A 25,914-nucleotide genomic window follows, 5' to 3' on the forward strand; every position below is an offset into this window, starting at 1 on the left:
AGACATTTGGATAGATGGACAGATGGGCGGATGGATACTGTACAGGGAGAGGGACGGATGGTCGGATGGATGGGCAAATAAATCGGCGGAGTCGATGGATAGGAAGGTTGCCGGTTTTGTAGCGCAGTGCGCTAGCCACTGCACCGCCGCTCCCCACGCACACACGCACGCACGCACACACACACGTACACACACGCACACACACACACTCACGCACACACACTCACGCACCCACTCACGCACCCACTCACGCACACTGACACACACTCACGCACACGCGCACACACACTCACGCACCCACTCACGTACCACTCACGCACTCACGCACACTCACGCACACTCACACACGCACACACACAAACACACACACGAACACATACACGCACACTCACACACTCACACACACACACACGCACACACACAAACACACACACACTCACACACACACACTCACACACACACACTCACACACACGCACACACACAAACACACACACACTCACACACACACACACGCACACACTCACACACACGCACGCACACACACACAAACACACACACGCACACACACACGCACGCACACACGCACACTCACACATACGCACACACTCACACACACGCACACACGTACACACACGCACACACTCACACACGCACACACACACGCACGCACACACGCACACTCACACATACGCACACACTCACACACACGCACACACGTACACACACGCACACACTCACACACGCACACACGCACACTCACACACGCACACACGCACACTCACACACACGCACACACGCACACACGCACACTCACACACACGCACACTCACACACACGCACACTCACACACACGCACGCACACACGCACACTCACACACACGCACACACACGCACACACGCACACTCACACACACGCACACTCACACACACGCACACCGCCCGATGTAAACAGCGGCATTCCGACACGCGACTCAGGGGAGACGCTCCGACACGCGTGGCACGGCACACTCGAGTCGCCCCGCGCTCGCTCCCGCCCCTCTCCATCGCTCCCGCCCATCACCTCTCTCCCTGTTCACTACCTCGCCTGGGATACACGAGGTCTTGGGTACGACCCCGACCCTGACGCCTGCGTATTTGGAGGTTGCATGTTCTCCCCGCTCCGAGTATCAACGTCACGCGTTTAAAGTATTCTGGCTGCTATGAATGCCCACATGCAAAGCGACTTCGTTGAGCTATCAGTTGTGGCCAGGTCGGTTCTGAAAATCAGCTATATAGCTGTGGGCCTTTCCTGGTAACATAAACAATGGTAATAAAATATAATGGTCATCTATTCCTGTTCTTTTCTCACTCTCTCCCTCTATCCATCTTCCTCCATGGGCTGATCTTCCGCTCTCTCTCTCTTTGCTTTATTCACCAACTCGTATTATCTCTCCCCTCTCTCATTATCTCTCTCTCCAACTCCCCCCCCTCTTCTTATCTTCCTCTCTCCTCATTTCTGCATCTCCCTCTTCATCTCCCTCCATACCGATCTCTCTTTATCTCCCAAACCATCTCCCCGTCCCTCCCTCTCCCTATCTCCGCTCTCCGGTCCCTCGGCCCCTCTGCGTCCCCGCAGTTCTCCAAGGAGCTGCTGGCCGACTCCTACTCGGCCTACATCGACAACTTCCCGCACGCCCAGGAGGCCGTGAAGGTGGCCAACAAGGCCAGGGCCTCGTTCAGTCGCTTCCTCGAGGTGAGGGGCGGGGGCTGGGGGGGTGAGAGAGGGGCTGGGGGGGTGAGAGAGGGGCTGGGGGGGAGAGAGAGGGGCTGGGGGGGAGAGAGAGGGGCTGGGGGGGGGAGAGGGGGTGGGGGGTGAGAGAGGGGCTGGGGGGTGAGAGAGGGGGGTGAGAGAGGATGCGAGAAGAGGAGATTCGTTAGGAGAGGTGCGATGGAAGAGAGATGTAGAGAGAGAGAGATAGGGGAGGGAGGTGGAGTGGAGGTGGAGTGGAGGTTAGAGGGATGAAGAGACGGCAGGAGGGGAGAGAGGAGCAAGGCGAGCGAGGTGCAGAAGGGACTGCGAGAGGAGGGGGGAAGGATGGAATGGGGGTAGAGAGGAGACGAGAGGTCAGGGGAGAAGGTGGAGTACAAAGCATGAGAAGCGTGGAGGAGGAATATGGGCAGGGGCAGGAGAGAGGTACGGGTGGGAGGAGAGGGGATTGAAGGCGAGGCCTTAATGGTATAAAATAAAATAGACGACGTTTCGAACAATGGCCCTTCGCCACAGCACAGTCGACCCCAACGCCGTTTGGTGAACCCGGCTCGCAGTGCTGCGTCGCCCTCTCGTGGCCACGGTCAGTGCGTGACCGTGGCCTGCACCCAGCACGTGGCTCGTCATGGACATCGGCACTGGGGAGACAAAGGCTGCCGGGCGCGGTGCTGACCACACCGACGCCTCGTCTGCCCTACCAGCCGTCATCGGTGGTGTTAATGCTGTATGGATGGTCTTCGTGCTTGTTGTTGTGCCCTGCATTGCTGGTGGTGGTAGTGATTGAACACAGAGGGGTGGTGGTGGGTGAGACGGCACAGAGAGCGAGTCCTCAACACGGGCGGAGGAGGAATCGACGAGTGGAGTCCAGGGGCAACAGTGACCGTGGTGGTAGCGATAGAAGAGTGATACGAGTGAGACTGTGTTCGTAACTTTCATAGGTGCTACTCGCACACAGCACTTGCCCCAACAGTCTGTTAAAGGCTACACGGGGGATCTTTGTATTGCCTTTGCTCGTACGCAGCACCGCTGATGCCTTGCCCTGTCCCCTTCCCAGCAATGCATGCGGGAGAACCGGGAGAAGCAAGCCCTGGCTGACCTCATGATCAAACCGGTGCAGAGGATCCCACGATACGAGCTCCTCATCAAGGTCTGGGGGGGGTTGGCGGGGGGGTCGAGGGGCGGGGGTGGGTGGGGACATTGACGTAGCGTGGTTGGCATTGTCTCGAGGTGCTCTGTACCAGGCCTGTCTGAGTCACGAGTGTGGGGTTCATCGTGGCTCCAGGTTGACGAGCTGCAAGTCCACCTTGGGGTTTCCAGTCCACGAAGGAGGATGATGATGGTGATTGGCTTGTGTTCTTGCTCTGGAGACCAGGAGGTCGATGGTCGATGTTCGGTCGCCGCGTTGCTTCGATTCGCCGTGATCTCCCACTTCACAGAGTGGGCCACGTGAAGGCTGCTGCCATCTTCCACTCCATGGTTATGATGATGAGCAGGAGGAGAGAGGGTGGTGGAGTGACGCGTGTGTGTGCGTGCGTGTGTGTGCGTGCGTGTGTGTGCGTGCGCTTGTGTCGGCCCCCCACGGCAGGACCTGCTTAAGCACACCCCGGAGGAGCACCCTGACCGGCCGTGCCTCGTGGAGGCCCAGAGAGGCCTCCACGCCCTGGCCAGCCGCATCAACCAGGGCCGCCGCGAGGCCGAGGAGGCCACGCGTCACGCGTGCGCCCTGCAGAGGGTCGAGGCGGCCATCGAGGGCCTCAGTGAGGTGGGGCTTCCCTCCCACACCGGCCACAATTTTCTGAACCGCTCCTGGGCCTCGCCTAGGTCAACTCGCACCTCCAATTAGCACGGTTGGCTACGTACGGTGCGAAAGAAGTTCAACATACATATGGGAGACAAAGGCGGCCGGGCGTGGTTCTGGACACCCACCCCCTCGTGTGCCGTTCCTTGCTTCACAGTTGCTCGCTAGCAGCACTTGCTCCTCCAGTCTGTTAAGGCTGTACGGGTGATCATTGCCTTTGTCTTGTCGCTGTGTTGCAGTTGGCTGTTCCGGGGAGGAGGTTCATCCGCCAGGAGCTCGTGGTGGAGGTGGTGAGATTCCGCTGATGAGCGAATTTGCACCGATCGTCCCCGCGCTGGGCAGCGCAGCCCCGAACCAGTCCATCTCTCCGCCAGCCGCGTTGTCCATGTCTGAGCGACTATTTGCGCATAACAGGATCGTAATGGCCAATCGGGGCTCGCAAGCTTATCGCATGGTCATGACATACTCCACTACAAATGGCCCAGCATGGCTGTCCGTCTGTATGTCTGTGCGATTGTCTGTGTGTGCCTGTGTGCGAGAGGTCCCGGGTTCAAATTCTGGACGAACAACCATGGGGAGCGGTAGTTGTAGCGGTTAGCGCGCTGCGCTACGAACCTGGCCACCGAGTTCGATTCCCGCTCACGACCAACACCAGTGGTGATTATCGGAATCAGTCCTGGGCTCCCATAGGTCGACTCGGCCTCAAATAAGTACCCGGTGCGATGGGTAAACATCAGCACTTGGGAGACACTGACCACACTACTCACTTGTGCGTCGTGACGGGCATCATAGGCACTCGCTAACAGCACTCGTCCCAACAGGCTGTGAAAGCAGGGGCGGTTTCTTCATTAGGGCGATTGGGCGACGCACCACCAATGTCATTCAACCACAGAGTCACGCTAGCCGTCACTGTGCCTCTGGATATAGTCCAATCAGCGTCATGTCACGTTCTGTGGAGTACCGCCTCTTGTTGGGCGATTTCACTCCGGCTGAGAATCGCCCCGTGTGTTCCCATAGACTTACATTCAAAGATGTTTTTTTTCGAACGGGGGCGCTGCAATGCATTCTCTATGGCTTCCGGGAGGGCATGCACTAACGTGCTTACGTCATCATACGTGCTAACGTCATCATACGTAAGCACGTTTCATCCAACAATATAATTTGTCGCCACCTAGTGGAATCTTTAATAAAAGAAACTTGAGTGGATTGCATTAATAGTGAGTATAGAAACAAACAAGATGTATTGTAAGAGTCACTTTATTTTTCATTAATATTAAAGAAGTGAAGTTGCCTTTACATGCTTAAGCTGGTAATTTATCCATTGCATGGGTGGACCTTATCCTTATCAATCATCCAGACATTGGCCCCCCCTGAGAGATTTTGCAGGAGCCGCCACTGTGTGGAAGGCCACACGGGGCTCGTTCTATGTGTCTCTGTGAGGAGCAGAAGGCCGTGGGGAGCAAGAAGGAGCGATGCCTCTTTCTCTTCTCCGACCTCCTGCTCTGCACGACACTCAAGCGCAAGTCGGGCTCGCTGCGTCGCAGCTCCTTCAGCCTGTGAGTGCCTGCACGGGGAGAGAGCGCTCACAGTGAGCAGTGCACCACCTCGCGCAATACAGAATTGCTCCTCCGACCTCTCCCGTGTCGCCTTAATCGAGTACGTGGTGCAGTGTTGACTTCAGGCGCTGGGGAGACAAAGGCGGCCGGGCGTGTATCCGGCCACACCCAGCCCTTTGCGCGATGTCGACCTTCTTAGGGTGTTCACGATCAGCGCTTGCCCCAATAGACTGTGGAGGCTACATGGGAGATCTTTGCCTGTGTGTGTGCAGGACAACTGCTGGCAGCTACATTGACCTGAGCAGTAAGTACAAGCTGCTGTGGCGCTCTCCACTCCACGAACTGGAGGTGGTGAAAGGTGAGATGGAATCACCGCCACCGTCACCACCACCAACCATGGTCACCACCACCACCACCACCACGGACAAGTCTTCCACCATCACCACTTTTTCTCATCCACATTCCACCACCCCTGACTCTACCACCACATCCTGCCTCTCGCCACACTGTACCACAACACCACCACCACCAGGGCAGCTACACTGTTCATCACAGTCACCACCATCATAACCATCACCACCACCGTCAAGTTCAATCCACCACCCACCACCACTATGTCTCATCCACCTCTTGCCACACCATGAGTCATAATCTCATCAACCACCACTAGGACAGCTGTACCCATCACCACTACCATCACTACCACTACCACCACCATCGCAATCACCACTACTATCATAACTACCATCAGCAATACCACCATCAACAGCACCACCACGGCTCCACAAACCGTCTCCTGACTCACGACCGTAACCCCTTGACCGTGACCCCGTGGTAACCCCGCGATGACCCCAGGCTCGTGCGAGCTGCTGGTGCCGGCGGCGAGGGAGGCGCTGCAGAGGAGCGTCACGGGGCTGGAGGAGGACACGGCGCGGCTCGCAGACATCCGCGGCCTCGTCGACTCGCTCACCGTGCCTCACCAGGTGAGCTCACCGTGCCTCGTCGACTCGCTCACCGTGCCTCACCAGGTGAGCTCACCGTGCCTTGCCAGTGAGCTCATATTTTCCTTAATGCCCCCCATCCCACCCGTGCCCCCCTCCCGCCCGTGCCCCCCTCCCACCCGTGCCCCCCTCCCACCCGTGCCCCCCTCCCGCCCGTGCCCCCCTCCCGCCCGTGCCCCCCCTCCCGCCCGTGCCCCCCTCCCACCCGTGCCCCCCTCCCACCCGTGCCCCCCTCCCGCCCGTGCCCCCCTCCCACCCGTGCCCCCCCTCCCGCCCGTGCCCCCCTCCCGCCCGTGCCCCCCTCCCACCCGTGCCCCCCTCCCGCCCGTGCCCCCCTCCCGCCCGTGCCCCCCTCCCACCCGTGCACCCCTCCCGCCCGTGCCCCCACCCCGCCCGTGCCCCCACCCCGCCCGTGCCCCCCTCCCGCCCGTGCCCCCCTCCCGCCCGTGCCCCCACCCCGCAGGCCCTGGACGACGCCCTGCGGGACCTGCTGCTGTCCGTGCAGCGCGACCTCTCCGAGCGGCACGCCGCCGCCACCGCGGGGCCCCCCGCGCCCCCCCCGGCCCGGCTGGAGCTGCTCCTCTTGGCCCCTGGAGCCCCCCAGTCGGCAGCGGGAGGGGCGGGGGGGGCGGGGGGGGGCCGGGGCGTCGGGGGGGGCGGCCCCCCGCCGCTCGCTGGTGTTCGAGTTTGGGAGCCCCGAGGGCCGTGCCGCGTTCCAGCAGACGCTGGAGGGGGCCTGCTCCCGCATCGGTGGGGCCTCCGTTGCGTTCGCCGTCGCGTCACTGCGCGATCTTGAATCATTATCCCTTCACTGCTGTTTGTCCGGCCACAAATTTTGTATTCCTGCCGGAATGATTTGACGGTGCCGTGTTGACGGTGTGAGTTATATGCCATGACGAAGGGCCATTGCCCGAAACGTTGCCTAGTCTATATTTTCATCTTTTGAGGTCACTCATGCAGTGTGATTGACGAGCGTGTTGTGTTGATGGATGATGGTGGTGTAGCGATGGCGATGGATTTATCTTGATGGTTATATTTACTGGTGCCATTTTAATGATGGTGGTGGAATATTGCTAAAATTTAGAAAATGATGGAATGTTGACAATATTCATGATGGCAGTGATGGTAGTTTGATGATCATGATATCATCGTGATGGTATATTGATGATGGTGGTAATAGTTTTATGGTGATGGTACTGTGATGATCGTATTCACGATGATGTTCGTGTGTGTGTGTGCGTGTGTTCGTGCCAGCGGAGACTCAGCCCCGGAGAGAACCCGAGTTCCTGAAGGCCATCTCCATCATGAAGACACGCAGCGGCATGCAGGTGCGGGCCCCCCTCCCCCCCATCCCACCCCCTCCAACCCCCCCCCCTCCGCCCACCCCCCTCTGACCCCACCCCCGTGCAGTGATTCTCCGCGGGTTTGTGCGTGACGGGAACAGGAACCGCACAATTGCAGGAGTGGTCGCTTGGGGTCCCCTTTCAACGGGATTCGGTGTCCCACGAGCAGTGTAGGGAGGGGGCGAGGTCTCACGGGATTAAAGTTGGGGTGGGGAGTTGCCCCTCCAGGCCCCGTGGGGTGTGGCGTGGTGTGGCGTGGTTAGGGGGGAGCGGTGTACCGGTGCGTGCCGTGACGCGCATGCTCAGCGGTTTGTAATGCATCGTGGTGTGTGGTGCGTGGTGCGTGGTGCGTGGTGCGTGGGGTGTGGTGCGTGGTGTGTGGTGTGTGGTGTGTGGTGCGTGGGGTGTGGTGCGTGGGGTGTGGTGCGTGGGTGTGGTGTGTGGGGTGTGGTGCGTGGGTGTGGTGTGTGGTGTGTGGTGCGTGGGGTGTGGTGTGTGGTGTGTGGTGCGTGGGTGTGGTGTGTGGTGTGTGGTGCGTGGGGTGTGGTGCGTGGGGTGTGGTGCGTGGGTGTGGTGCGTGGTGCGTGGGGTGTGGTGCGTGGTGTGTGGTGCGTGGGGTGTGGTGCGTGGTGTGTGGTGTGTGGTGCGTGGTGCGTGGGGTGTGGTGCGTGGGGTGTGGTGCGTGGGGTGTGGTGCGTGGGGTGTGGTGTGTGGTGTGTGGTGCGTGGTGCGTGGTGTGTGGTGTGTGGTGCGTGGTGTGTGGTGCGTGGTGCGTGGTGTGTGGTGTGTGGTGCGTGGTGCGTGGTGTGTGGTGTGTGGTGCGTGGGGTGTGGTGCGTGGGGTGTGGTGCGTGGGGTGTGGTGCGTGGGGTGTGGTGTGTGGTGTGTGGTGCGTGGTGTGTGGTGTGTGGTGCGTGGTGTGGTGTGGTGCGTGGGGTGTGGTGCGTGGGTGTGGTGTGTGGTGTGTGGTGTGTGGTGCGTGGTGCGTGGTGTGGTGTGGTGTGTGGTGCGTGGTGCGTGGTGTGGTGCGTGGTGTGGTGTGTGGTGCGTGGTGCGTGGTGTGGTGTGGTGTGTGGTGCGTGGTGTGGTGTGTGGTGCGTGGTGCGTGGTGTGGTGTGGTGCGTGGTGTGGTGCGTGGTGTGGTGCGTGGTGCGTGGTGTGTGGCGTGCTGCCCGGCGTGCACAGTTCTCGTGCGCCTCCCCGAGCGTGTGTGTGCCGCTGGGCGGCTGCGAGGTGTGGGTGTGCAACAGCGACGGCTACGTGGGCCAGGTGTGCCTGCTGAGCCTCACCCCGGAGCCCATCGTCGAGGCCTGCATCGCCGTGTGCTCCGCACGCATCCTCTGCATCGCGCCCGTGCCCGCACTGCAGCAGCCCCCCACCGGGTACCCCCCCCTAACACCCTCCACCCACTCGTGTACCAGGACCCCCCCCCCCCACATCCATCCCTCCTCCTCTCTCCTTCCCTCCCCTCTCACCTTTCCCACATCCACCCCTTCCTCCGCAACCCCCTTCACCGTCCCCTGCCACCCCACGCAGAGACCTCCACAGTCGCTCGTCACCCATTTACCCCCCCCCCCCATCCCGCCCGTGGCACCTCTCCACCATACACAAGTATGGAGAACTGATGATGGTGGCAGTGGTGATGATGGGGTATTTGATGATGATTGCATTTGATGAGATTGATGACGGTGGTTTTGATAGTCAGGATGATGATGATAATAGTTGTGGTGAAGATGTGAATGGTGCTCTTGTTACATGGCAACTGGGAGCACGATAATTATTCTTCTAATTTGACCCATGACGATGTACGCTCACTCCCTTGTGCTTCCTCCTTGCTCCTCTCTCTCTACCTCGCCCCCCGCCCCCCCCAAGCAGCGTTGATAGTGGGGGGTCACGGGAGGGAGCGCCACTCCCCGACTCCCCGCTGCGCCATCTGCCGACAATCGCCTCCGAGGAGGACCTCGTCTCTCACCGCCACCGGCACCGCGACGAGCACGGCGACGAGCGCCGCGACGAGGAGAGCAGCTCCGCTCTCCACATCTGCATCGGCGACGCGGCACCGGCCGAGCCGTTGCCCATTGCGGTGCGGCGCGAGCGCCACACGAGCGCGCCGGGCGCCGGCAGGGCGCGCCACCGACGACACGCCGGCTGCGGCGGCGCCAGCGGCGGCGTCGCCTGCAACCCCTTCGAGAGCGAGGACTCGGGAGAAGAGGAGGAGGAGGAGGAAGACGAGGATGAAGAAGAGGAGGAGCTGGAGGAGCTGGAGGAGGACGAAGCCGGGTCCTGGGGTCCGCACATCGAGCCGTCGCTCGCGGCACTGAGGGGTGCGGCTGTGTGCCTGTGCGTGCGTGCGAGTCAGTCCTGGGCCTCCCCTAGGGTGACTCGGTATCAAATGAGTCCCTGCTGTGGTGTGTAGACCTCAGCAACAGGGAGAGGTGCTGGCCACACCACTCCGTCGTGTGCCGTCTCGGCCAGCAATCTGTTGAGGTTATATGGGGGATCTTTGTCCTTATATCTATGTGTATGTCCGTATATGTCTCCCGCCACACATGCCACACGTGCAGTAGAGGAGCTGAGTGGGGGGGGGCACGTGACCCCCGAGGAGAGCAGCAGCTCGGACGACGACGAGGAGGAGGAAGAGGAGGAGGAGGAGGGGGGGGCAGGAAACCCCTTCCCCCCCACGCCGCCCCCCAACCCCTTCACGGTCGACCCGCCGGGCAGCGCCAGGAGCCCCCCGCTGGGGGGCTTCACGCGGCCCGGCCCTGACGAGGCATCGTGCCCGAAGCCCGAACCGTTCCAGGGCTCTGTGTGGCTGGGCACGGAGGACGGCTGGTGCGTGGCGCGGAGTTCGCCCATCATCGGTGTCATCAGCATTGTCGTCATTATCTTCATCGTTGTTATCTTAATTATTGCCACCAGAATTATCTTTGTCATCATCATTACAATAATACATTCAGCATGGTATTTGTTTTAATCATTATTGACATCACCATTATACCCATTATCAGTGCAATTTCCAGTATACCATAATTTCTTCACCATCATCATTGTCATAATTATCATCACAATCACAACTATTAATATTACCTTCATATCATTATCAAAGGACCGCTATCCACGTCATTATGATCATCATTATTGTGACGATCAACCATCGCGACCATCCATATTATTGTCAATATCATCAGCTGGTGGTGGCGGCGGTGGCAGCATCCCTGTAATCTGGAGCTTGTTGAGATTGGGTTGGTGGATCACGTCGAGATCATCCAGTGTGTGACTTGGGCTTCGCAGTGGCCAGCAGGTGGCAGCAGGGCAAGGGGCGCAAAAAACACCGAGGAATTGGCAGGGAAGCCCGGGATGTCCTGAGACTCGGTGGAGCTTTCCCGCACAGACAAAGACAACTGCTTCACAATTCATATTGCCATCATCAAATACACGAACAAACTAACTGGCAATAACTTTTGTTAAGAATCATCACGTTCATCGACGAAGGAATATTCTGAACCGATGGCTCCCAGTAGCAGCTCTTTATAGGGCAATTTACAAGGCCCCAAAACACACAGCGCTTATCTTGTCAATCACCTCCTGGGCTGGGTCCTGGGAGCCCCGATACAATAGATCGTGGCTTTGTTCGCCATAAAAATACTTTAAAGTTTCGTTTAAGTGGATCGTTATGAGACGCGAGTGATACTGCAAGATGAAAGCGACGAGGCCACCAGAGTACGCATACAGTGCTGATGATGCCATATGTGCGACCGGTGACTTTTGACCTAAGTCAAGTAAAGCATGACTAAGGATTATACCTGTTTTACCTGTTTTACTTAAATGTTTTAAGTTGGGAACAGATTTGTCAAGAGTGGCCAGGTCATGGGGGGCACTGCCACCCGGGTCCGTGAATATCCTGCCCCGATGGCCTACGTGGTGTGGAGAAGCGCTATTGACGAACGAGTTCGATTGTTGTTGTTGGTTGCTGTGCACCACCACTGCTAACGCAGTCGCAGCAGCATCACCACCACCACCACCAGATCGCGTGTTAGCGATTTGAGTCGAGCGTGGGGTTTACTTCCGTGACCTTCGTTCAATATTAAGAGGTCAATGTGAATAGGTCGTTGTTAAGATGTCATTTACCGAAAGAACCAAAGAGTAAAGATGTCATTGTTAATAGGTACATTTTAAGAGGTCAATGTTAAGAGGTCAAAGGTCAATGTTAAGAGGTCAAAGGTGGAGGCCATAGCCGCAAAGCTGCATCTCCCGCAGCGGAGAGGGGCACTTTTGGTCATGGAAGTACTCATTCAGTCCACGCCCCACTCGTGATACCGGGCTGCGAGCTGCTGAGAGCAATCAATTAGTGACTCCATCCTCTGTGCGCCCTGCCCGCAGCATCCACATCTACCAGTCGTCCGACACGATCCGCCACCGCAAGAAGAGCCTCAAGCTGCAACACTCGGCCGCGGTCACCTGCATCGTGTGAGTCGGAGGGGGGAGCGGTGGCACAACGGTCAGCACACTGCGCAACGAACCCTGCGACTCGAGTTCGATTCCCGTTCACGACCAACACCGGTGGCACGGATATTTGAACTGGCCTCAAGACTTAAATGAGTACCTACTGCATTGTGTAAAGCATCAGTACTGGGGAGACAAAGGTGGCAGGGCGTGGTGTTGGCCACCCACCCCCTCGTGTGCCGTGCCGGCCTTCATAGGTGCTACTCGCTAACAGCACTTGCCCCCGACAATCTGTTCAGGACTACACCGGGTCTGTTTGTCTTCATGGACTAAGCCGCGCGCGTGTGTGTATGCGCGTGTGCACGTGTGTGTGTGTGGTTGTGTTGACGTCTGTGTAGGTTCCTGGAGAACAAGGTGTTTGTGTCTCTGGCCAACGGGGACCTTGTGGTTTACCACCGCGACGAGGGTAAGGTGGTGGATCCCCTCTGCTGCTGCTCGTCAAACCTTTCCAACTCAAGTTTTAATCTTCACGTATTGGCTGTGTTCGTCTGTAACGGGGGGGGGGGGGTGCAGGGTAATTATTGTAAAGATGATCCGACATATTGAACGATGCGTGCTGCATCAGGTCGTGTTGCCAATAGCGACTCGCCCAAGTGAAATGTGGGCACGTTGAGATTCAACCCACATTGAAACCAGCGCTGATAGACCCCCCTCTCGGCCTGCCAGCCCTGCCTGTCGAGGCGCATCCTCCCGGGTAGGGCCGCTAAGCGAGACCCCCCCGGGTCTCAGCGTGAGCTGCGGGCGTACCGTGGAACGCACTGCACTACGAAGCCCGCTGGAGCTGCGTTCGATTCCCGGCCACGGCTAAAATGAGTGGCTCAGAGTGAACATCTGAAAGCGGCCCTGCCTACCACCCCTCACCACCACCAAGTATCAACTGACCAGCGTGGTGAAGTATGGTCAAACAACACCCACGATCGACACGGCGTGGGGAGGCATTAATCCAGTAGCGGATTGACAAAAAGGACAGGCAAACAATAATCGTGACTCATTCTTAATTCCATTGCTTAACCGCGTAAAGTTTATCGTACTATGAACATCACGTCACTGCCATCTCAAATTTGCATACCCGAGGAGACGAATTTGCATTCGAGCGATCCCCTGAACGAGAAAGTCCAGCGGCGTCTCTCGCGACCCAGCGCGGAGACGGTGGTTGGTGCTGTAGTGATCGCGATGTTATTTTGGTTGTTGCCTCGAGTTTCTGTCGTGGTCGTTTCTGTGGTCGCTCTGATTTTGTTGTTGTGGCTGCGGTTGTTGGTGGATGTTTCTGTGATTAACGTTGGCATTGTTGTTGTCATTGCCGATATCAGAGTTGTTATTGTTGTTTACGAAGCGCTTTGGTGATTGCAACTATTGTATCTGTTGCTGACACCTCGCCCCCCCCCCCGTCCCCTCCTGTGCCCCCCTTGTGCCCCCCCCTCCTGTGCCCCCCAGGCTGCTTCTGGGCCGTGGGGGAGGCGCGCGTGCTGCCCCTGTCCACGGCGGCTGCCCCCGTGTGCCGCATGCTGGCCGTGAGCGGCCGCCTGTGGTGCGGCTGCCAGAGCAGCATCGTGGTGCTGCACCCCGACTCCCTCCTCGTCGAGGTACCCCCCCCCCGCCGGACATTCCTCTAACTCCAGTGATTGAGCGTACGGTCGGTCAGCCGGCCGACCGCTCAGTTAATGTACCAATAAGGAAGTGAATCGATCGGTCAATCAGTCAATCAGTCGGTCAGTTCATACAACAGTTAATGGATAGATAGGTCGTTAAGCTGCACCGACTGACCGCTCGTAGAGGCACCGAGGTCACGCAGTGACGCAATGGACAGAACGGTCTCTCCGCCAATCAGCCGGTCAATCGATCATCCGGTCAATCAATCAGCCAATTATTAAAATGGATGATTGAGTCAAACAGCCAGTGGATCGACGACTTCCCTCCCCACGTTCTGGCATGGCCCCCGTGCCACCAACACGACCCCTGCGTCCGCTTCCCCGGTGCGACCCCCCCCCCCCCCGTGCCCCCTGCTGCGATCTCTCTCCCCCCCCCCAGGCGAGCTTCGTGGTGGACGGGGAGGGGGGCCGCGGCGTGGCGTGCATGGCCAGTGAGGGCTCCGGGGTGTGGGTGGCTCTCACCGCCAGCACCCAGGTGCGACTCTACCACCCCGCCACCTACGAGTGCCTCGCCGAGGTGGACGTCACCGCGGCCGTCTCCAGGATGCTGGCCGGTGAGTGCGGGGGTGGGTGGGGGCCCTTCGGAGGGGAGCCCTTGGGGACCCCCACGAAGAGACGGTGGGGGGAAGGGGGACGCGTTAGGAAATTGACGACGCGTCAGTTTATCGGTTAGTACGGGACGATTATGACTCTTACCTTTGATTAGCACGGTTGGCTACGTGCGGTGTGAAAAGAGTGTAACATACATACAGGTCGACTCAGCCTTAAATGGGTACCTGGTGCGGTGTGTATCCAACTTCAGCACGAGGGAGACAAAGGCGGTCGGGCGTGGTGCTCGCCACACCGCCCCCTCGTACGATTGACTTCCCAGTCTTCGTATGTGCTCGCTAGCAGCACTTGCCTGAGCAGTGTGTGAAGGCTACACGGGGGAACTCAACACGCGTACATGACCGACGACGATGACGACGACGACGGTTCTGACAAAGATGACGACGACGCCGTCCCGCCCGCCCACCCGCCCGCAGGCTGCGACGCCATCATCCGGCAGCACAAGTCGGCGTGCCTGCGCGTCACCTCGCTCACCCCGGGCGCCGAGCTGCTGTGGGTGGGCACCAGCGCGGGGGTCCTCGTCACCCTGCCGCACCACCGCCTCGCCCGCCCCGCCCCCCGGCGGCACGACCGCAGCCCCCCGCCCCGCCGCCACCCCGGCGGCGCCGGCGCGGGGGGGCCCCCCCCAGAGCGCCGAATGGGGGGCCGACGTCCAGCAGCCGGACCCCGAGTGGGGGCAGCACGACCCTGCGGGGAGCCCTGGGCCGGGGGCCCCGTCGCCGCCGCAGCGCTGGCCTGCCGCGGCCCCCGTGGGTTGCCTGCACGGCCACACGGGCCACGTGAGGTTCATCACCAGCGTGCGGCTGCCCGAGGGCTGCGTCTGGGCCCAGCAAGGTACGTCAGCCCAGCGGCCTCGCACTAGGTCCACTTAGCCCGAAATCGCAGGGTGGAGCCGTGCAGAGTGCGGTTCGGGTTTTTCCAGTCTCGGGTGATGATGCGTGCAGGCGGATTCAGTGAGAGTCTGGGTTGTGCTGTTGGTGGCTTCCTGCGTACTCGCATAGAGACCCATAGACTCACACAGAGACCCAGAGACTCACACAGAGACCCAGAGACTCACACTGAGACCCATAGACTCACATATAGACCCATAGACTCATACAGAAACTCATACGACGTCTGGACGTCTGGCTGGAGATCAGGCGCACCATCATCATCATCTTCATCATCAGGCGTGCACAGCAACTCACCTCTCCTGGCGTGGACGGGCTTCCTCATCCGTGTCCTTGAGTCCTTGCCATGCCGGTACAATTGTGCACAAGATCCAGTTTAATAATCGCGGTTGATTGCCGCTGATGATTGGCTGTGATTGGCAGGTTATGTTCGTGTAATAAGGTGGACTTACTTAGCGGTTGGCGAGACCAGGCAACATTGAATGATGTCGAGGCGTTGGCGGCTTTGTGAGTAATAAGGCTAATGGAGGGTGGCGTGAGACGATGCGGAACGCCGCCGCCGCCGCCGTGTGAGGCGTTGCAGGCGGTGGAGGAGAGGAGGGGGGTAGAGATCACCTGGGGCAAGTTTCCCCATGACGCCCAGAGACAAATGCGCTCGGGCGGAACGCCGCTGCCGCCGCCACCGCCGCCGCCTCCTCAAGTGGCGCTCGCAAGCGCCGCGTTGCGCCCGCGTGTGCCGGGGAGGGGGAGGCTGAGCGCGGCGCAAACAAAACTCGGCCCGCTCGCTCGCTCACCGAGTCGCCCCGTGGGGTTTTTGTGGACTGGAGACAAGTCTCAGGTCATCTCCGTCGCATCCGGCTCACGCCGATGATCACCCACCCCCCTCTGTGCACATAGGGGAAACGATCGCAGAGATAGAAACACAGAGACACGTGATGCAAAACGCGTGCAGGTGATGGTCCAGCCGGATTCACTGCGACCTGCGTCGCAGGGCAGCCCCCTCCACGATGGTCAGCGGCGCGCTGGACTCACCAAGCCGAGGTCGCTCGGTCCTGTTCCATCTCCCGGCGTGGCAGGCGGAACAAAGTGGGCCAGGTTTCTCAAACGCCCCCTGTCCACCCAGCGGTGTGAACGGGCTGCACCCCAGTCGGTCGAGCGGCAGGTGGCGTGCGGTGGGATAAAGTGCGGGTACGCCCAGCTCTCCCAGCACATCGCACCGACGTGCAAGAGTCGACCAAAGGCCAACTCTATATAGAGTTCGCTCGAGGTCCTTCTGCCAGCAAACGAGACATTTCAGGGCTGCGCCTTTACTTCCCATCTTCCCGAAAGTCATCGGATTACTTGTCCATGTGTTTTGTGTTCATGTGGGCACTGAGCCACTGACCCACGATGAGTGAGGAGCAGCTCGTAATTGAACCGGCGCGGTTAATCCTAAGGATAATGGGTACAAGAAAGCCTCAACTGAGTCTCAATACGAGTATTCAAGAGGGTCCTGCATTGGGATGTTTGGATAACTCCTTAAGGAGTGAGTTTAAGCTTTGTGTAGCCTCCACTCAAGTGCTGTTAACGAGCACCAAAGAAGACCGAAATGCCACTCGACGGGGTGGTGTGGCCCCATACTAAATCACACACTCACACACACTCACACACACACTCACGCACCCACTCACGCCCCCACTCACGCACCCACTCACGCACCCTCACACACACTCACGCACCCACTCACGCACACACTCACTCACACACTCACACACACACTCACGCACCCACTCACGCACACTCACGCACCCACTCACGCACCCACTCACGCACACTCACGCACCCACTCACGCACCCACTCACGCACACTCACACACACTCACGTACACACATTCACGCACCCACTCACACCCACTCACGCACCACTCACGCACACTCACGCACACACTCACACACTCACGCACACTCACACACTCACGCACACACACACACTCACACACACTTACGCACCCACTCACGCACCACTCACACACACTCACACACACACTCACGCACCCACTCACGCACCCACTCACACATCCACACGAAGAGACCTCTCCCCCTTATAGCCTTAACAGGCTATGATCAGGCGAGTGCTATTCGCGAGCTTCTATGAAGAGCGGCACAGCACACCAATGAGAGGGTGGCCAGCAACACGCCCAGCCGCCTTTGTCTCCCTAGTGGTGATGTTTACGCAGCGCACCAGTTACTCGACCTAGCGGGAGGCCCGGGACTGGTTCAAATATCCGCTCCCTGCTTTTGGCCGCGAGCCGGAATTGAACTTGGGTCGCCGAGCTTGTAGCGCAGCGCGCTAACCACTGCGCCACCGCTCACCCCCTCGCCCACGCACTCTGCAGGAATCTCTGCGTCTCGGAAAGAGACACACGAGCTGCCCCCCACGCCCCCCCCGAATCTGGATCTCGGGTTCCAGCTCCCACTGCGGCCCCCTCAAGTATTAATGAGAAGTGCTGACTCGACGCTGGGGAGAGGTGGGTGGAGTCCTTGGAGCTGGGGTCATTGTAGGCCCTGCGAGTTCTGAGATCTGAGATCGCGAACCGGCGGCGTTGGTACCACCGGAGGTGACATGATACCAGTGTCCACCATGGGCAGTGTCCACCACGTGTAACGTCCATCATGGGAGGTTGACCCATCCCATCCCTTCTATTCGGGAACGACAAAATAGGTTCTGTGCTGTGGAGGAAGTCCACAGGGGGGTTGTGCTCTAGGTGGACTCGCCCCCTTCCCCACCCCCTCCCATCGAGACGTGGAATGTGGAATTTCCACTCCTGGCTCTGTCGGCCTGTAGACAGGAGAGGAGCACCACTTGCGCAAGACTCCCCTCTCTCTCCCTCTGTGCCACCTCCTCTCTCGTAGACGGCGGCCACCACGGCCTCCCTTCCACTGAGCTCTGTCCGTATTGACGTGGACTCAACGACTCCGCATCGGGTCCCCCTGCTAGTGGCGACCAATCGGTGTTTTCTCATCACGGGTCCAAGAAATCTAACTCGCCTTCTTCTCTAATAGCTCCTGGTTATTGTCTGAAGTAATAACATCACTCTCATTCGTGTCTTTACTGCTGGTGAATTTGTAAAATTGTATCACAGAGGAGGAGGCTTCTTGGTTGGGCAACCTCACACGAAGGCGGCAGCTCGTGACGTGTCGGTAGCTGGGTGGGGGGGGTGAGGAAGTGGGGGGGGGGGTCACCTTCATTGTGAGCGAGCTCCGATTAATCTCAGTCGTTCACTGCCGCCGCGCGCCCGAGGGTAATTTGGCGAACGCGTGACTCACTCGGAGGCAGGTCTTTGTTTGCTGCGTTACGGGTTTCGGCCGAATCACATTAATAGCGCCCACGGCTGTTGCTGCCGTCAATTTGGGGAAATTTGCGTATTTCTGTCTCGGCCTGCTGGGAAGGAAATGTCGTCACAATCACCGCCGTGACAGCGCGCGGCCAGGAGTCAGCCCGGGTAAGAGGAAGGCAGCGTTCGAGGGGGGGGGGGGGGGCTTCATCCAGCAGTGGACGGATCATGGCTGCTGCTGCTGATGATGTTTGTTGATCACGGCTGATGATGAGCATGATGGTGATGATCATGGTTATCGTCATAGGGTGGCCTTCATCCAGCAGTAGATTATTGGACTTGGAGGGGGGAGGGGCCATGACGTGGACGCTGAATCCTTCCCCCTCCAGCAATCATTTGATGATGGATGATGATGGTGGTGATGGTGGTGGTGATGATGGATGATGATGGTGGTGATGGTGGTGGTGATGATGATGGTGGTAATGGTGGTGATGATGGTGGTGGTGATGATGGATGATGATGATGATGGTGGTGATGGTGATGGTGGTGATGGTGGTGGTGGTGGTGATGATGGTGGTGATGGTGGTGGTGATGATGGATGATGATGGTGGTGATGGTGGTGATGGTGGTGGTGATGGTGGTGGTGATGATGGATGATGATGGTGGTGATGGTGGTGATGGTGGTGGTGGTGATGATGGATGATGATGGTGGTGATGCCCACGATGATGAGTAAATCAGATATTGAAACTGGGTTGATGTTTGTGGTGCGGAGCTGATGTCTGATGACGTCACAGTGGAAACTGGAGGAGACCCAAGTCTGTCACCAAGAGATGCATACTTGTAAAGGAAGGGCCTTCTAACAATGGAGAGAGCTTATGGCTCTGTCTGTTTACAGGATGCTGGTGGTGGTGAATATATATGCGAAATTGTGTAATTGTCTATGTTTCCACAAACGCATGTCAATGTCTCTGTCTGTGAGCCACGTCCTCTCTCAAAGACGTGGGCGATCGTGGCCGTCTTTCCACTGAGCTCTGTCCATGAGATGTACTCAACGACTCTGCATCGGATTCTCCTCCCAGTGGCATCCAATCGTTCTCATTGCTCGTGGAACTCAATTCGCTGTCTTCCCCGGTTACTTGTGGTACCCACTCAGAACCACTTTCATACTCGGCCTCTTGTTTTCTCATCGCAGGTCCAAGAAATCTCACCCTGCCCTTCTCTAATAATTATTCTGTTCTTGTTGTGCACCCTGCTGCTGTCCATAACGCATTCGTGTTTCTGAATATGCATACTGCACTCCGCTGTTCCTATGGCGGTTGTCTGGCTTGACCACCTGAATCCGAAATTGTAGTTGTTACTTTTCATCTACATCAGCCGTGCGATAGAAGAAGATGCATATACGTCTAAGTGGTTGGCCCACTGCGCGACAAACGAGCCGGGTTCGATTCCCACTCACGGCTAACATCAGTGGCTGTAATGCTCCTCCCTCCCTTTCCCCTCCCCTCCTCTGCTCCCCCCTCCCCCCTGTGCAGGAGGCGCCATGGGGGCCCCCGACCAAACCCCAAAGGCGCCGCGTCGCGACTCGGGGAAGCGGTTGCGCGCGAGCGGCTTGCCGGGGGTCCTGGGGGGCGCGGGGCCCGCGGGGGGCCATGCGGGGGGCCCCGGGGCACTGCTGGTCATCAGCGGCGGGGACGGCTACGAGGAGTTCACGGGGTCACCGAGCCCCGGCGGAGACGATGCCGCGGGGAGGGACGACAGCACCAACCACCTGCTGCTGTGGAGGGTCTGAGCCAGGCCCTGGGACGACACCGGGTGGGCCCCTGGGACACGTGGCCTCCAGTGTGCAGGGTGGGCCCTTGGACGTGTGGTGGGTCCTGCGCACGTGGCCGCCACACTGAGTGGGCCCATGCGACACGTGGTGGTGGCGCCCCTGGGACACGTGGCCTAAGCACAGGGTGGGTGCTCGGACAAGAGATCTCCATGCAAGTGGCGGGCCTTAGGCAAGTGGCCTTTGCATTGAGTGAGCCTCGAGCATACAGTGTGGGCCCTCGGACACGTGTTTACTGAACAGGGTGGGGCCCTTTGTACGCAGTGGGTCCGGGGTACGCGTCCTCGTATTGAGTTTGCTTCTGGGGCGGGTGGCCTTCGTACAGGGTGGGCCCCAGCCACGTGACTTCCACCACACATCGTGGGCCCCCGGGCTCGGTGGACCCTGAGCACGTGGTGGGGCCTCCAGGACACAGGGTGGGCTCCTGGGCCATTTGACAGGCCCTGGACATGTGGCCTCCATGCAGGGAGGGCTGCTTGGGTGAGTAGCGTCTACGCAGTGTGGCTCGTGGACATGTGGTGGGGCCCCTTAATGTGGCCTCCACTGCACAGGTGGGCCCCTGAACGCGTGGTCTAATGCAGGGTGGGCCTCCGGGTAGGTTTGGATCACAGGCAAGCGACTCCAGATTGCAGGCAACCTCCCACGTGGTCCGCTGATTTGGCGAACTTGATGGCGATGCTCCTTTTGTGCCTGATGCCGGTGTTTGACCCAGGTGAGAGGCCAGTGAGGTCTGCCATCTGTCAATTGTCAGGGAGACCTGGGAGCCATAGGGAACACCCACCCACAAGCTCAGCGGCTCTCTGGGTCTGCTGCCTTCCTACCCCTCCACTCACTGCTGACCCTCACTGCTGTCCACTGCTTTCTAGGCCCTGCTCCTCGGCCTCCACTGGGGTCCACCTCCATTTCCACTGTAGACCAAACCCGCATTTAGTTCTCAGTCGGCACTTGGTCCATTAAAGTTCCGCACAATTAGCACCGCACCTTGGGACAAATAAATTCCTGCCACCCGAAAACCGAGGCCGATTCCCAGACAGGTGGCCACCCCAGTCTCTATCCTCCCCGAGGTTTCCACGCTCATCACCGTTCGTCTTCGGTTGTGGTTTTCCATTCTTCTTGCGACGATATATCCTGCCTGCCCCCCCAAGCCATCCGAGTCGACACGATGGGTACCGCTCTGGGCTAGACGAAGCCGCGGGTCACCGTCATCGCCGTCAGCCACGGTCAATCCACTGCTGGATGAAGGCCTCTGCACGCCGCCGTCACGCCTCTCACGGCCCCACGTCGCGAATGTGCTGCGTGACGATGCCAAATCTGAGGGCGCCTTAAAGCAGCGGCTTCCACCCCGAGCGAGGTTCACGTTTGGCGTCTGGAGGCATCGCTTCTCTTCGTCTAAATTTAGGGCGGAGGGGAAGGGGTCACCCCCTAAAGATAGACGCGGGGCTGTTGGGAGCGAGGAGTGTCCGGTCGCAGCCACAGCTACGCGAGATCGCGGCCAGTGATGCCACCGCAGCTCGCCAGGGCTTCACGGCCTCCGCAGGTAGAGCCGCCACACTGTCCCCTGCAGACCCAACCCTGAAGGATGCGAGACGGTGCGGTGTACGGACGGCTCAGTTCAACGCAGTGACACCGGAACCGGATTTTGGTACAAAGCGATCCCCACTGCCTCGCGAGCACGGACTCCGAGTCCCGGATGGGTGTGTGACCCGAGCCTCCTCCAGCAGATCTCCGCAGCTCCTGCTGCTGCTGCTGCTGCTGCTCCTGCTGCTGCTGTCACACAGTAGACACGCGACCCCTAGGGTCTGCCCTGTCAGTGTCCCTCCATCTTCCCTGAGGACTTCCCCTCGGTAGGAGAAGTCCATATATCCTGGTGGATGACTTCACGGTTGAAAAACAACGGAGCTAGGATACAGCTGCGAGTTTAGAGGGTTTGGAGAAACCATCCGATGGAGTCCGTTTGTGCCTCCCGCGAAAGTGCGCGGTGTTGGGCAACGATCGGTGACATCAGTGATGGATTGTGTTCCACCACAGTCATGCTGAAACGCACATCGACTCACATAGAGATCCATAGACTTGCATAGAGACCCATAGGCTTACATAGAGACCCATAGACTTACATAGAGACCCATAGACTCGCACGGAGACCCATAGACTCGAGACCCTGTGGGTGGGAGACCCCTTGGAGTTTGGGCCCCCGTGGGCTGGGTGACACGTGTCGAATGGAGGAGGGCCCCTCGGTACGAGAGATCCCGTGCGCTGAAGGGGGTAGGAGGAGGAGTGTAGGGGGGGGGGTACCTTGTGCTGAAGGGTGAAGGGACCCCCGTTGGCTCGAGGCGGACCCCGTGCGCGGGGTCACGTCTCCCCCTTGGAGAGATGGAGGGAGAGTGGGGGGGGGGGGTGATGGGCCGCGGTGTGGTAACGCCACCGCTGCTGCTGCTGTATTGTCAATAGAGGACACATTGCGCCACCCGCAGAGGCTTTGCACAACGCGCCCGCGCTCAGGAGCGCCCAGGGTCTCGGTTGGACACCGCGACGGGGCCCGAGGCGAGCAGAGGCGCGGGCTTGGAGAGAGGGAGGGGGGTGTGGGGAAAAGGATGGGCGGTGGGGGCGAGGTGACGTGGGGTGATGTGGGTCGTGCTGCGGTGATGTTATCGGCTGTGATGTTGACAGCCCTTTGGGACGGGTTGGGAGTGCGTGATGGTCACGTGGTTCGTTTGTTGTGATCGTGATTGGCGCTGTCATCGTTGAACTGCGAGCGCGATCGGCCCCTCCCCTCATCCCTCACACCCATAACAGCCCCCCCGCCCCGCCCCCCCCACCTCGGTTCACCCCCCACGGTCTCCACGATCATCATCCCCCTCTTCTCACGGTCATCATCAACAGCTTCACCATCAACAACTTCATCAACAATTTCATAATCAACAATAATTTCATCAATCGCAGCGTCATTACCAATATCACGATCAGCGAAAGCGCCATCATCGTGAACGTAATCGTCTTTATCTTATCAGTGTCATCATCGTCATCATCAACAGCACCATCATTTTCAACGTCAATAATCACGGTCATCATCAGCAGTATGAACATCGTCATCATCAGAATAGACGTCATTCTCATCAGATCTCCCTTTTTAGAGACGCCCTGGGCAGAGGCTCGTGGTTGTCCATGAGTTATCGAACCCCGACCACCATCTCCATCACTATCACCATCACTACCACCATCACTAGCACCATCACTAGCACCATCACTATCACTACCACCATCACAAGCACTATCACCATCACTACCACCATCAATACCACCACCTCCATCACTACCGCCATCACTACCACCATCTCCACAACTACCACCGTCTCCATCACTACCGCCATCACTACCACAACCCTTGACACTTTCCTAATTTTTGCCACCAACAAATCGTCACCAGCACCGCAGCCATCGTCACAGTTATCATCACCACCGACTGCACCGCAACTATAATGGCAACCGTCATCATCGACACGTCATCACCACCACCAACCACCATCATCACCATCATCCCCCACCACCACCAACCACCGTCATCACCATCATCCCCCATCACCACCATCCAACATCATCACCATTATCCCCCATCACCACCAACCACCACCATCGCCATTACCCCCCATCACCACCAACCACCATCATCACCATCATCCCCCATCACCACCAACCACCATCATCACCATCATCCCCCATCACCTCTGCCAACGGCTGCACCATCGCCACGTCGCCTGCAGCTTTGTGTAAATACGCGCCTGTACATTTTGTACATTCGACAATTAGCGAGACGTGTAAATGCCACCGTTCCCGACTCCGCTACCCTCCCACGCCGAGGGGGGTGGGGGTGAGGACAGGATTCACGGGGAGAGGATGCACTGACATTTGTACATAGAACGCACATAGCTAAAGACAAAGACCCCCCCCCCGTATAGCCTTACACGCTATTGGGGCAAGTGTTGTTAGCGAAGCACCGATGGAAGCCGGCACGGTACACGACGGAACGGTGTAGCTACAATAACGCGCCCGGCCGCATTTGTCTCCCCAGTGATGATGTTTACACACTGCATCAGGCACTCGATTAAGGCTGAGTGGACCTAGGGGGAGGCCTGTTATAACAGACACGGATTGTACGTACCGCTGATGTTACCCGGGAAGTGAAACCAGCTCGCTGGGTTCGTATGCGCAGTGAGCGAAAAACTGCGTCATTGCGTTGCACAAACGGATACGCACACCCACACGGACACACTCAATCGCACACACGTACATATTCGCACATATCCAACAAAGATACAGACCCCCCGCTCGCATAACCTGTAACAGACTGTCGGGGCAAGTGCTGTTAGCGAGCACCAATGAAGGCCGGGACGGCACACGATGGTGTGGGTGGCCAGCACCACGCTCGGCCGCCTTTGTCTCCCTTGTGATGATATTTACACCGCACCAGGTGACTGATTTGAGGCTGAGTCAACCTAGGGGAGGCCCGTGACCGGTTCGGATAATCGTCACTGATGTTAGTCGTGTGTGTAAATCGAACTCGGGTCGCCGGATTCTCACACAGACACACACACCGTTGTAGTACACACGCAGACACACACACACCGTTGCAGTATACACGCACAGACACACACGCAGACACACACACACTGTTGTAGTACACACGCTCCAGTGCGAACCCTCTTCACTATAATATCGAGGCTGCTCACGACGACCCGGACGAATCGTCGAGTCGATGATGACGCCGAACCAATTATCATCCAATTAGCACCTCCGACGCACGTGACTGTCACGCGGACGCCATAGTACGTCGCAATGCTTGACACACTAAGACAAAGATCCCCCGTATAGCCTTAACATATTTTTGGGGCAAGTGCCGTTAGCGAGCACCTATGAAGGCCGGTACGGCACACGAGGGGGTGGGTGGCCAGCACCGAACGCACCAAGTACACGTGTATGTGTAAGTGGTATGTACTGTGTACGCGTGTGTGTGTACAAGGGAGAGCGAGCGCAGGAGAGGGCCTTTAAGCTCACCGGCTCCCCCCCCCCCCTTTCTTCCGAGTTGCCTGCGCGCAGCTCCCCACGTATTGCACTCAACGAGACGGAATATCGGATGAGAAGTGACGAATTAAAGGATGGTAATCGTCGTGAGAGTGTGCGTGGTTTGTTGGTGTCGTCGTTGCGTCAATTATCTCCTGCTGCTTAAATCAGCAATGGGGCTTCGGTGCTCCTCCGACATGTACGGCCCTGCAGAGTCGGTGGGTGGAAATGACACATTCCTGTGGCGGGGGTGAGTATTCATAGGAATAGCCGCTGTTGCCTTTCCCAGCTGCTGATGCATCATCGGCGAAAGTGCCCCCCCACTCCCCCCCTGAAAATGTGTCAAGAAAATTGCCGCAGAGGCTTCCCTGTGGTCGGGGGGGGGGGTTAGGAGGCGATCGCCTCCAGCCCCCACCCCCCTGGATCCCCCACTGGAGGGGAGCCAATTTGGGTGGCCACCTTCTCCGCTGCCGACACAAGCGAGACGATGTTCGCGGTCGGCTCTGGGTGTCGTGTCGAGACCGCGGTGGCTGCTGACAGAGTTCAACACAGCAAGGGCACCGCGTGCCAGGTCTCGGGACCAAATCTCTCGCTGCTGCCACCCGAACACGGATGACAA

General features: G+C 58.7%; 2 protein-coding genes across 3 annotated transcripts in view; both read left to right on the forward strand.

The window, feature by feature from the left end:
• Positions 1-9,451, forward strand: part of LOC144936280 (uncharacterized) — a 57,561-nt gene extending 48,110 nt beyond the window's left edge. For both annotated transcript variants that reach the window (XM_078863350.1, XM_078863351.1), the window contains 11 exons: positions 1,618-1,734; positions 2,804-2,896; positions 3,335-3,511; positions 3,787-3,837; positions 4,994-5,103; positions 5,376-5,461; positions 5,959-6,086; positions 6,568-6,854; positions 7,359-7,432; positions 8,632-8,828; positions 9,322-9,451. In XM_078863350.1, the coding sequence (XP_078719476.1) occupies positions 1,618-1,734; positions 2,804-2,896; positions 3,335-3,511; positions 3,787-3,837; positions 4,994-5,103; positions 5,376-5,461; positions 5,959-6,086; positions 6,568-6,854; positions 7,359-7,432; positions 8,632-8,828; positions 9,322-9,327 (1,326 nt within the window). In that variant the 3' untranslated portion in view covers positions 9,328-9,451. The remainder of the gene's footprint in view (positions 1-1,617; positions 1,735-2,803; positions 2,897-3,334; positions 3,512-3,786; positions 3,838-4,993; positions 5,104-5,375; positions 5,462-5,958; positions 6,087-6,567; positions 6,855-7,358; positions 7,433-8,631; positions 8,829-9,321) is intronic.
• The window catches only part of LOC144936281 (uncharacterized), a 39,288-nt gene extending 16,481 nt beyond the window's left edge, over positions 1-22,807 (forward strand). The window contains exons 2-7 of the mRNA XM_078863352.1: positions 11,894-11,913; positions 12,288-12,355; positions 13,384-13,532; positions 13,978-14,152; positions 14,624-15,041; positions 19,945-22,807. Of these exons, the coding sequence (XP_078719478.1) occupies positions 13,452-13,532; positions 13,978-14,152; positions 14,624-15,041; positions 19,945-20,479 (1,209 nt within the window). The 5' untranslated portion in view covers positions 11,894-11,913; positions 12,288-12,355; positions 13,384-13,451 and the 3' untranslated portion in view covers positions 20,480-22,807. The remainder of the gene's footprint in view (positions 1-11,893; positions 11,914-12,287; positions 12,356-13,383; positions 13,533-13,977; positions 14,153-14,623; positions 15,042-19,944) is intronic.
• Positions 22,808-25,914: the final 3,107 nt, after the last annotated feature.

Source organism: Lampetra fluviatilis, chromosome 15 (genome assembly GCF_964198595.1).
Source record: "Lampetra fluviatilis chromosome 15, kcLamFluv1.1, whole genome shotgun sequence".
Lineage (NCBI taxonomy): Eukaryota > Metazoa > Chordata > Hyperoartia > Petromyzontiformes > Petromyzontidae > Lampetra > Lampetra fluviatilis.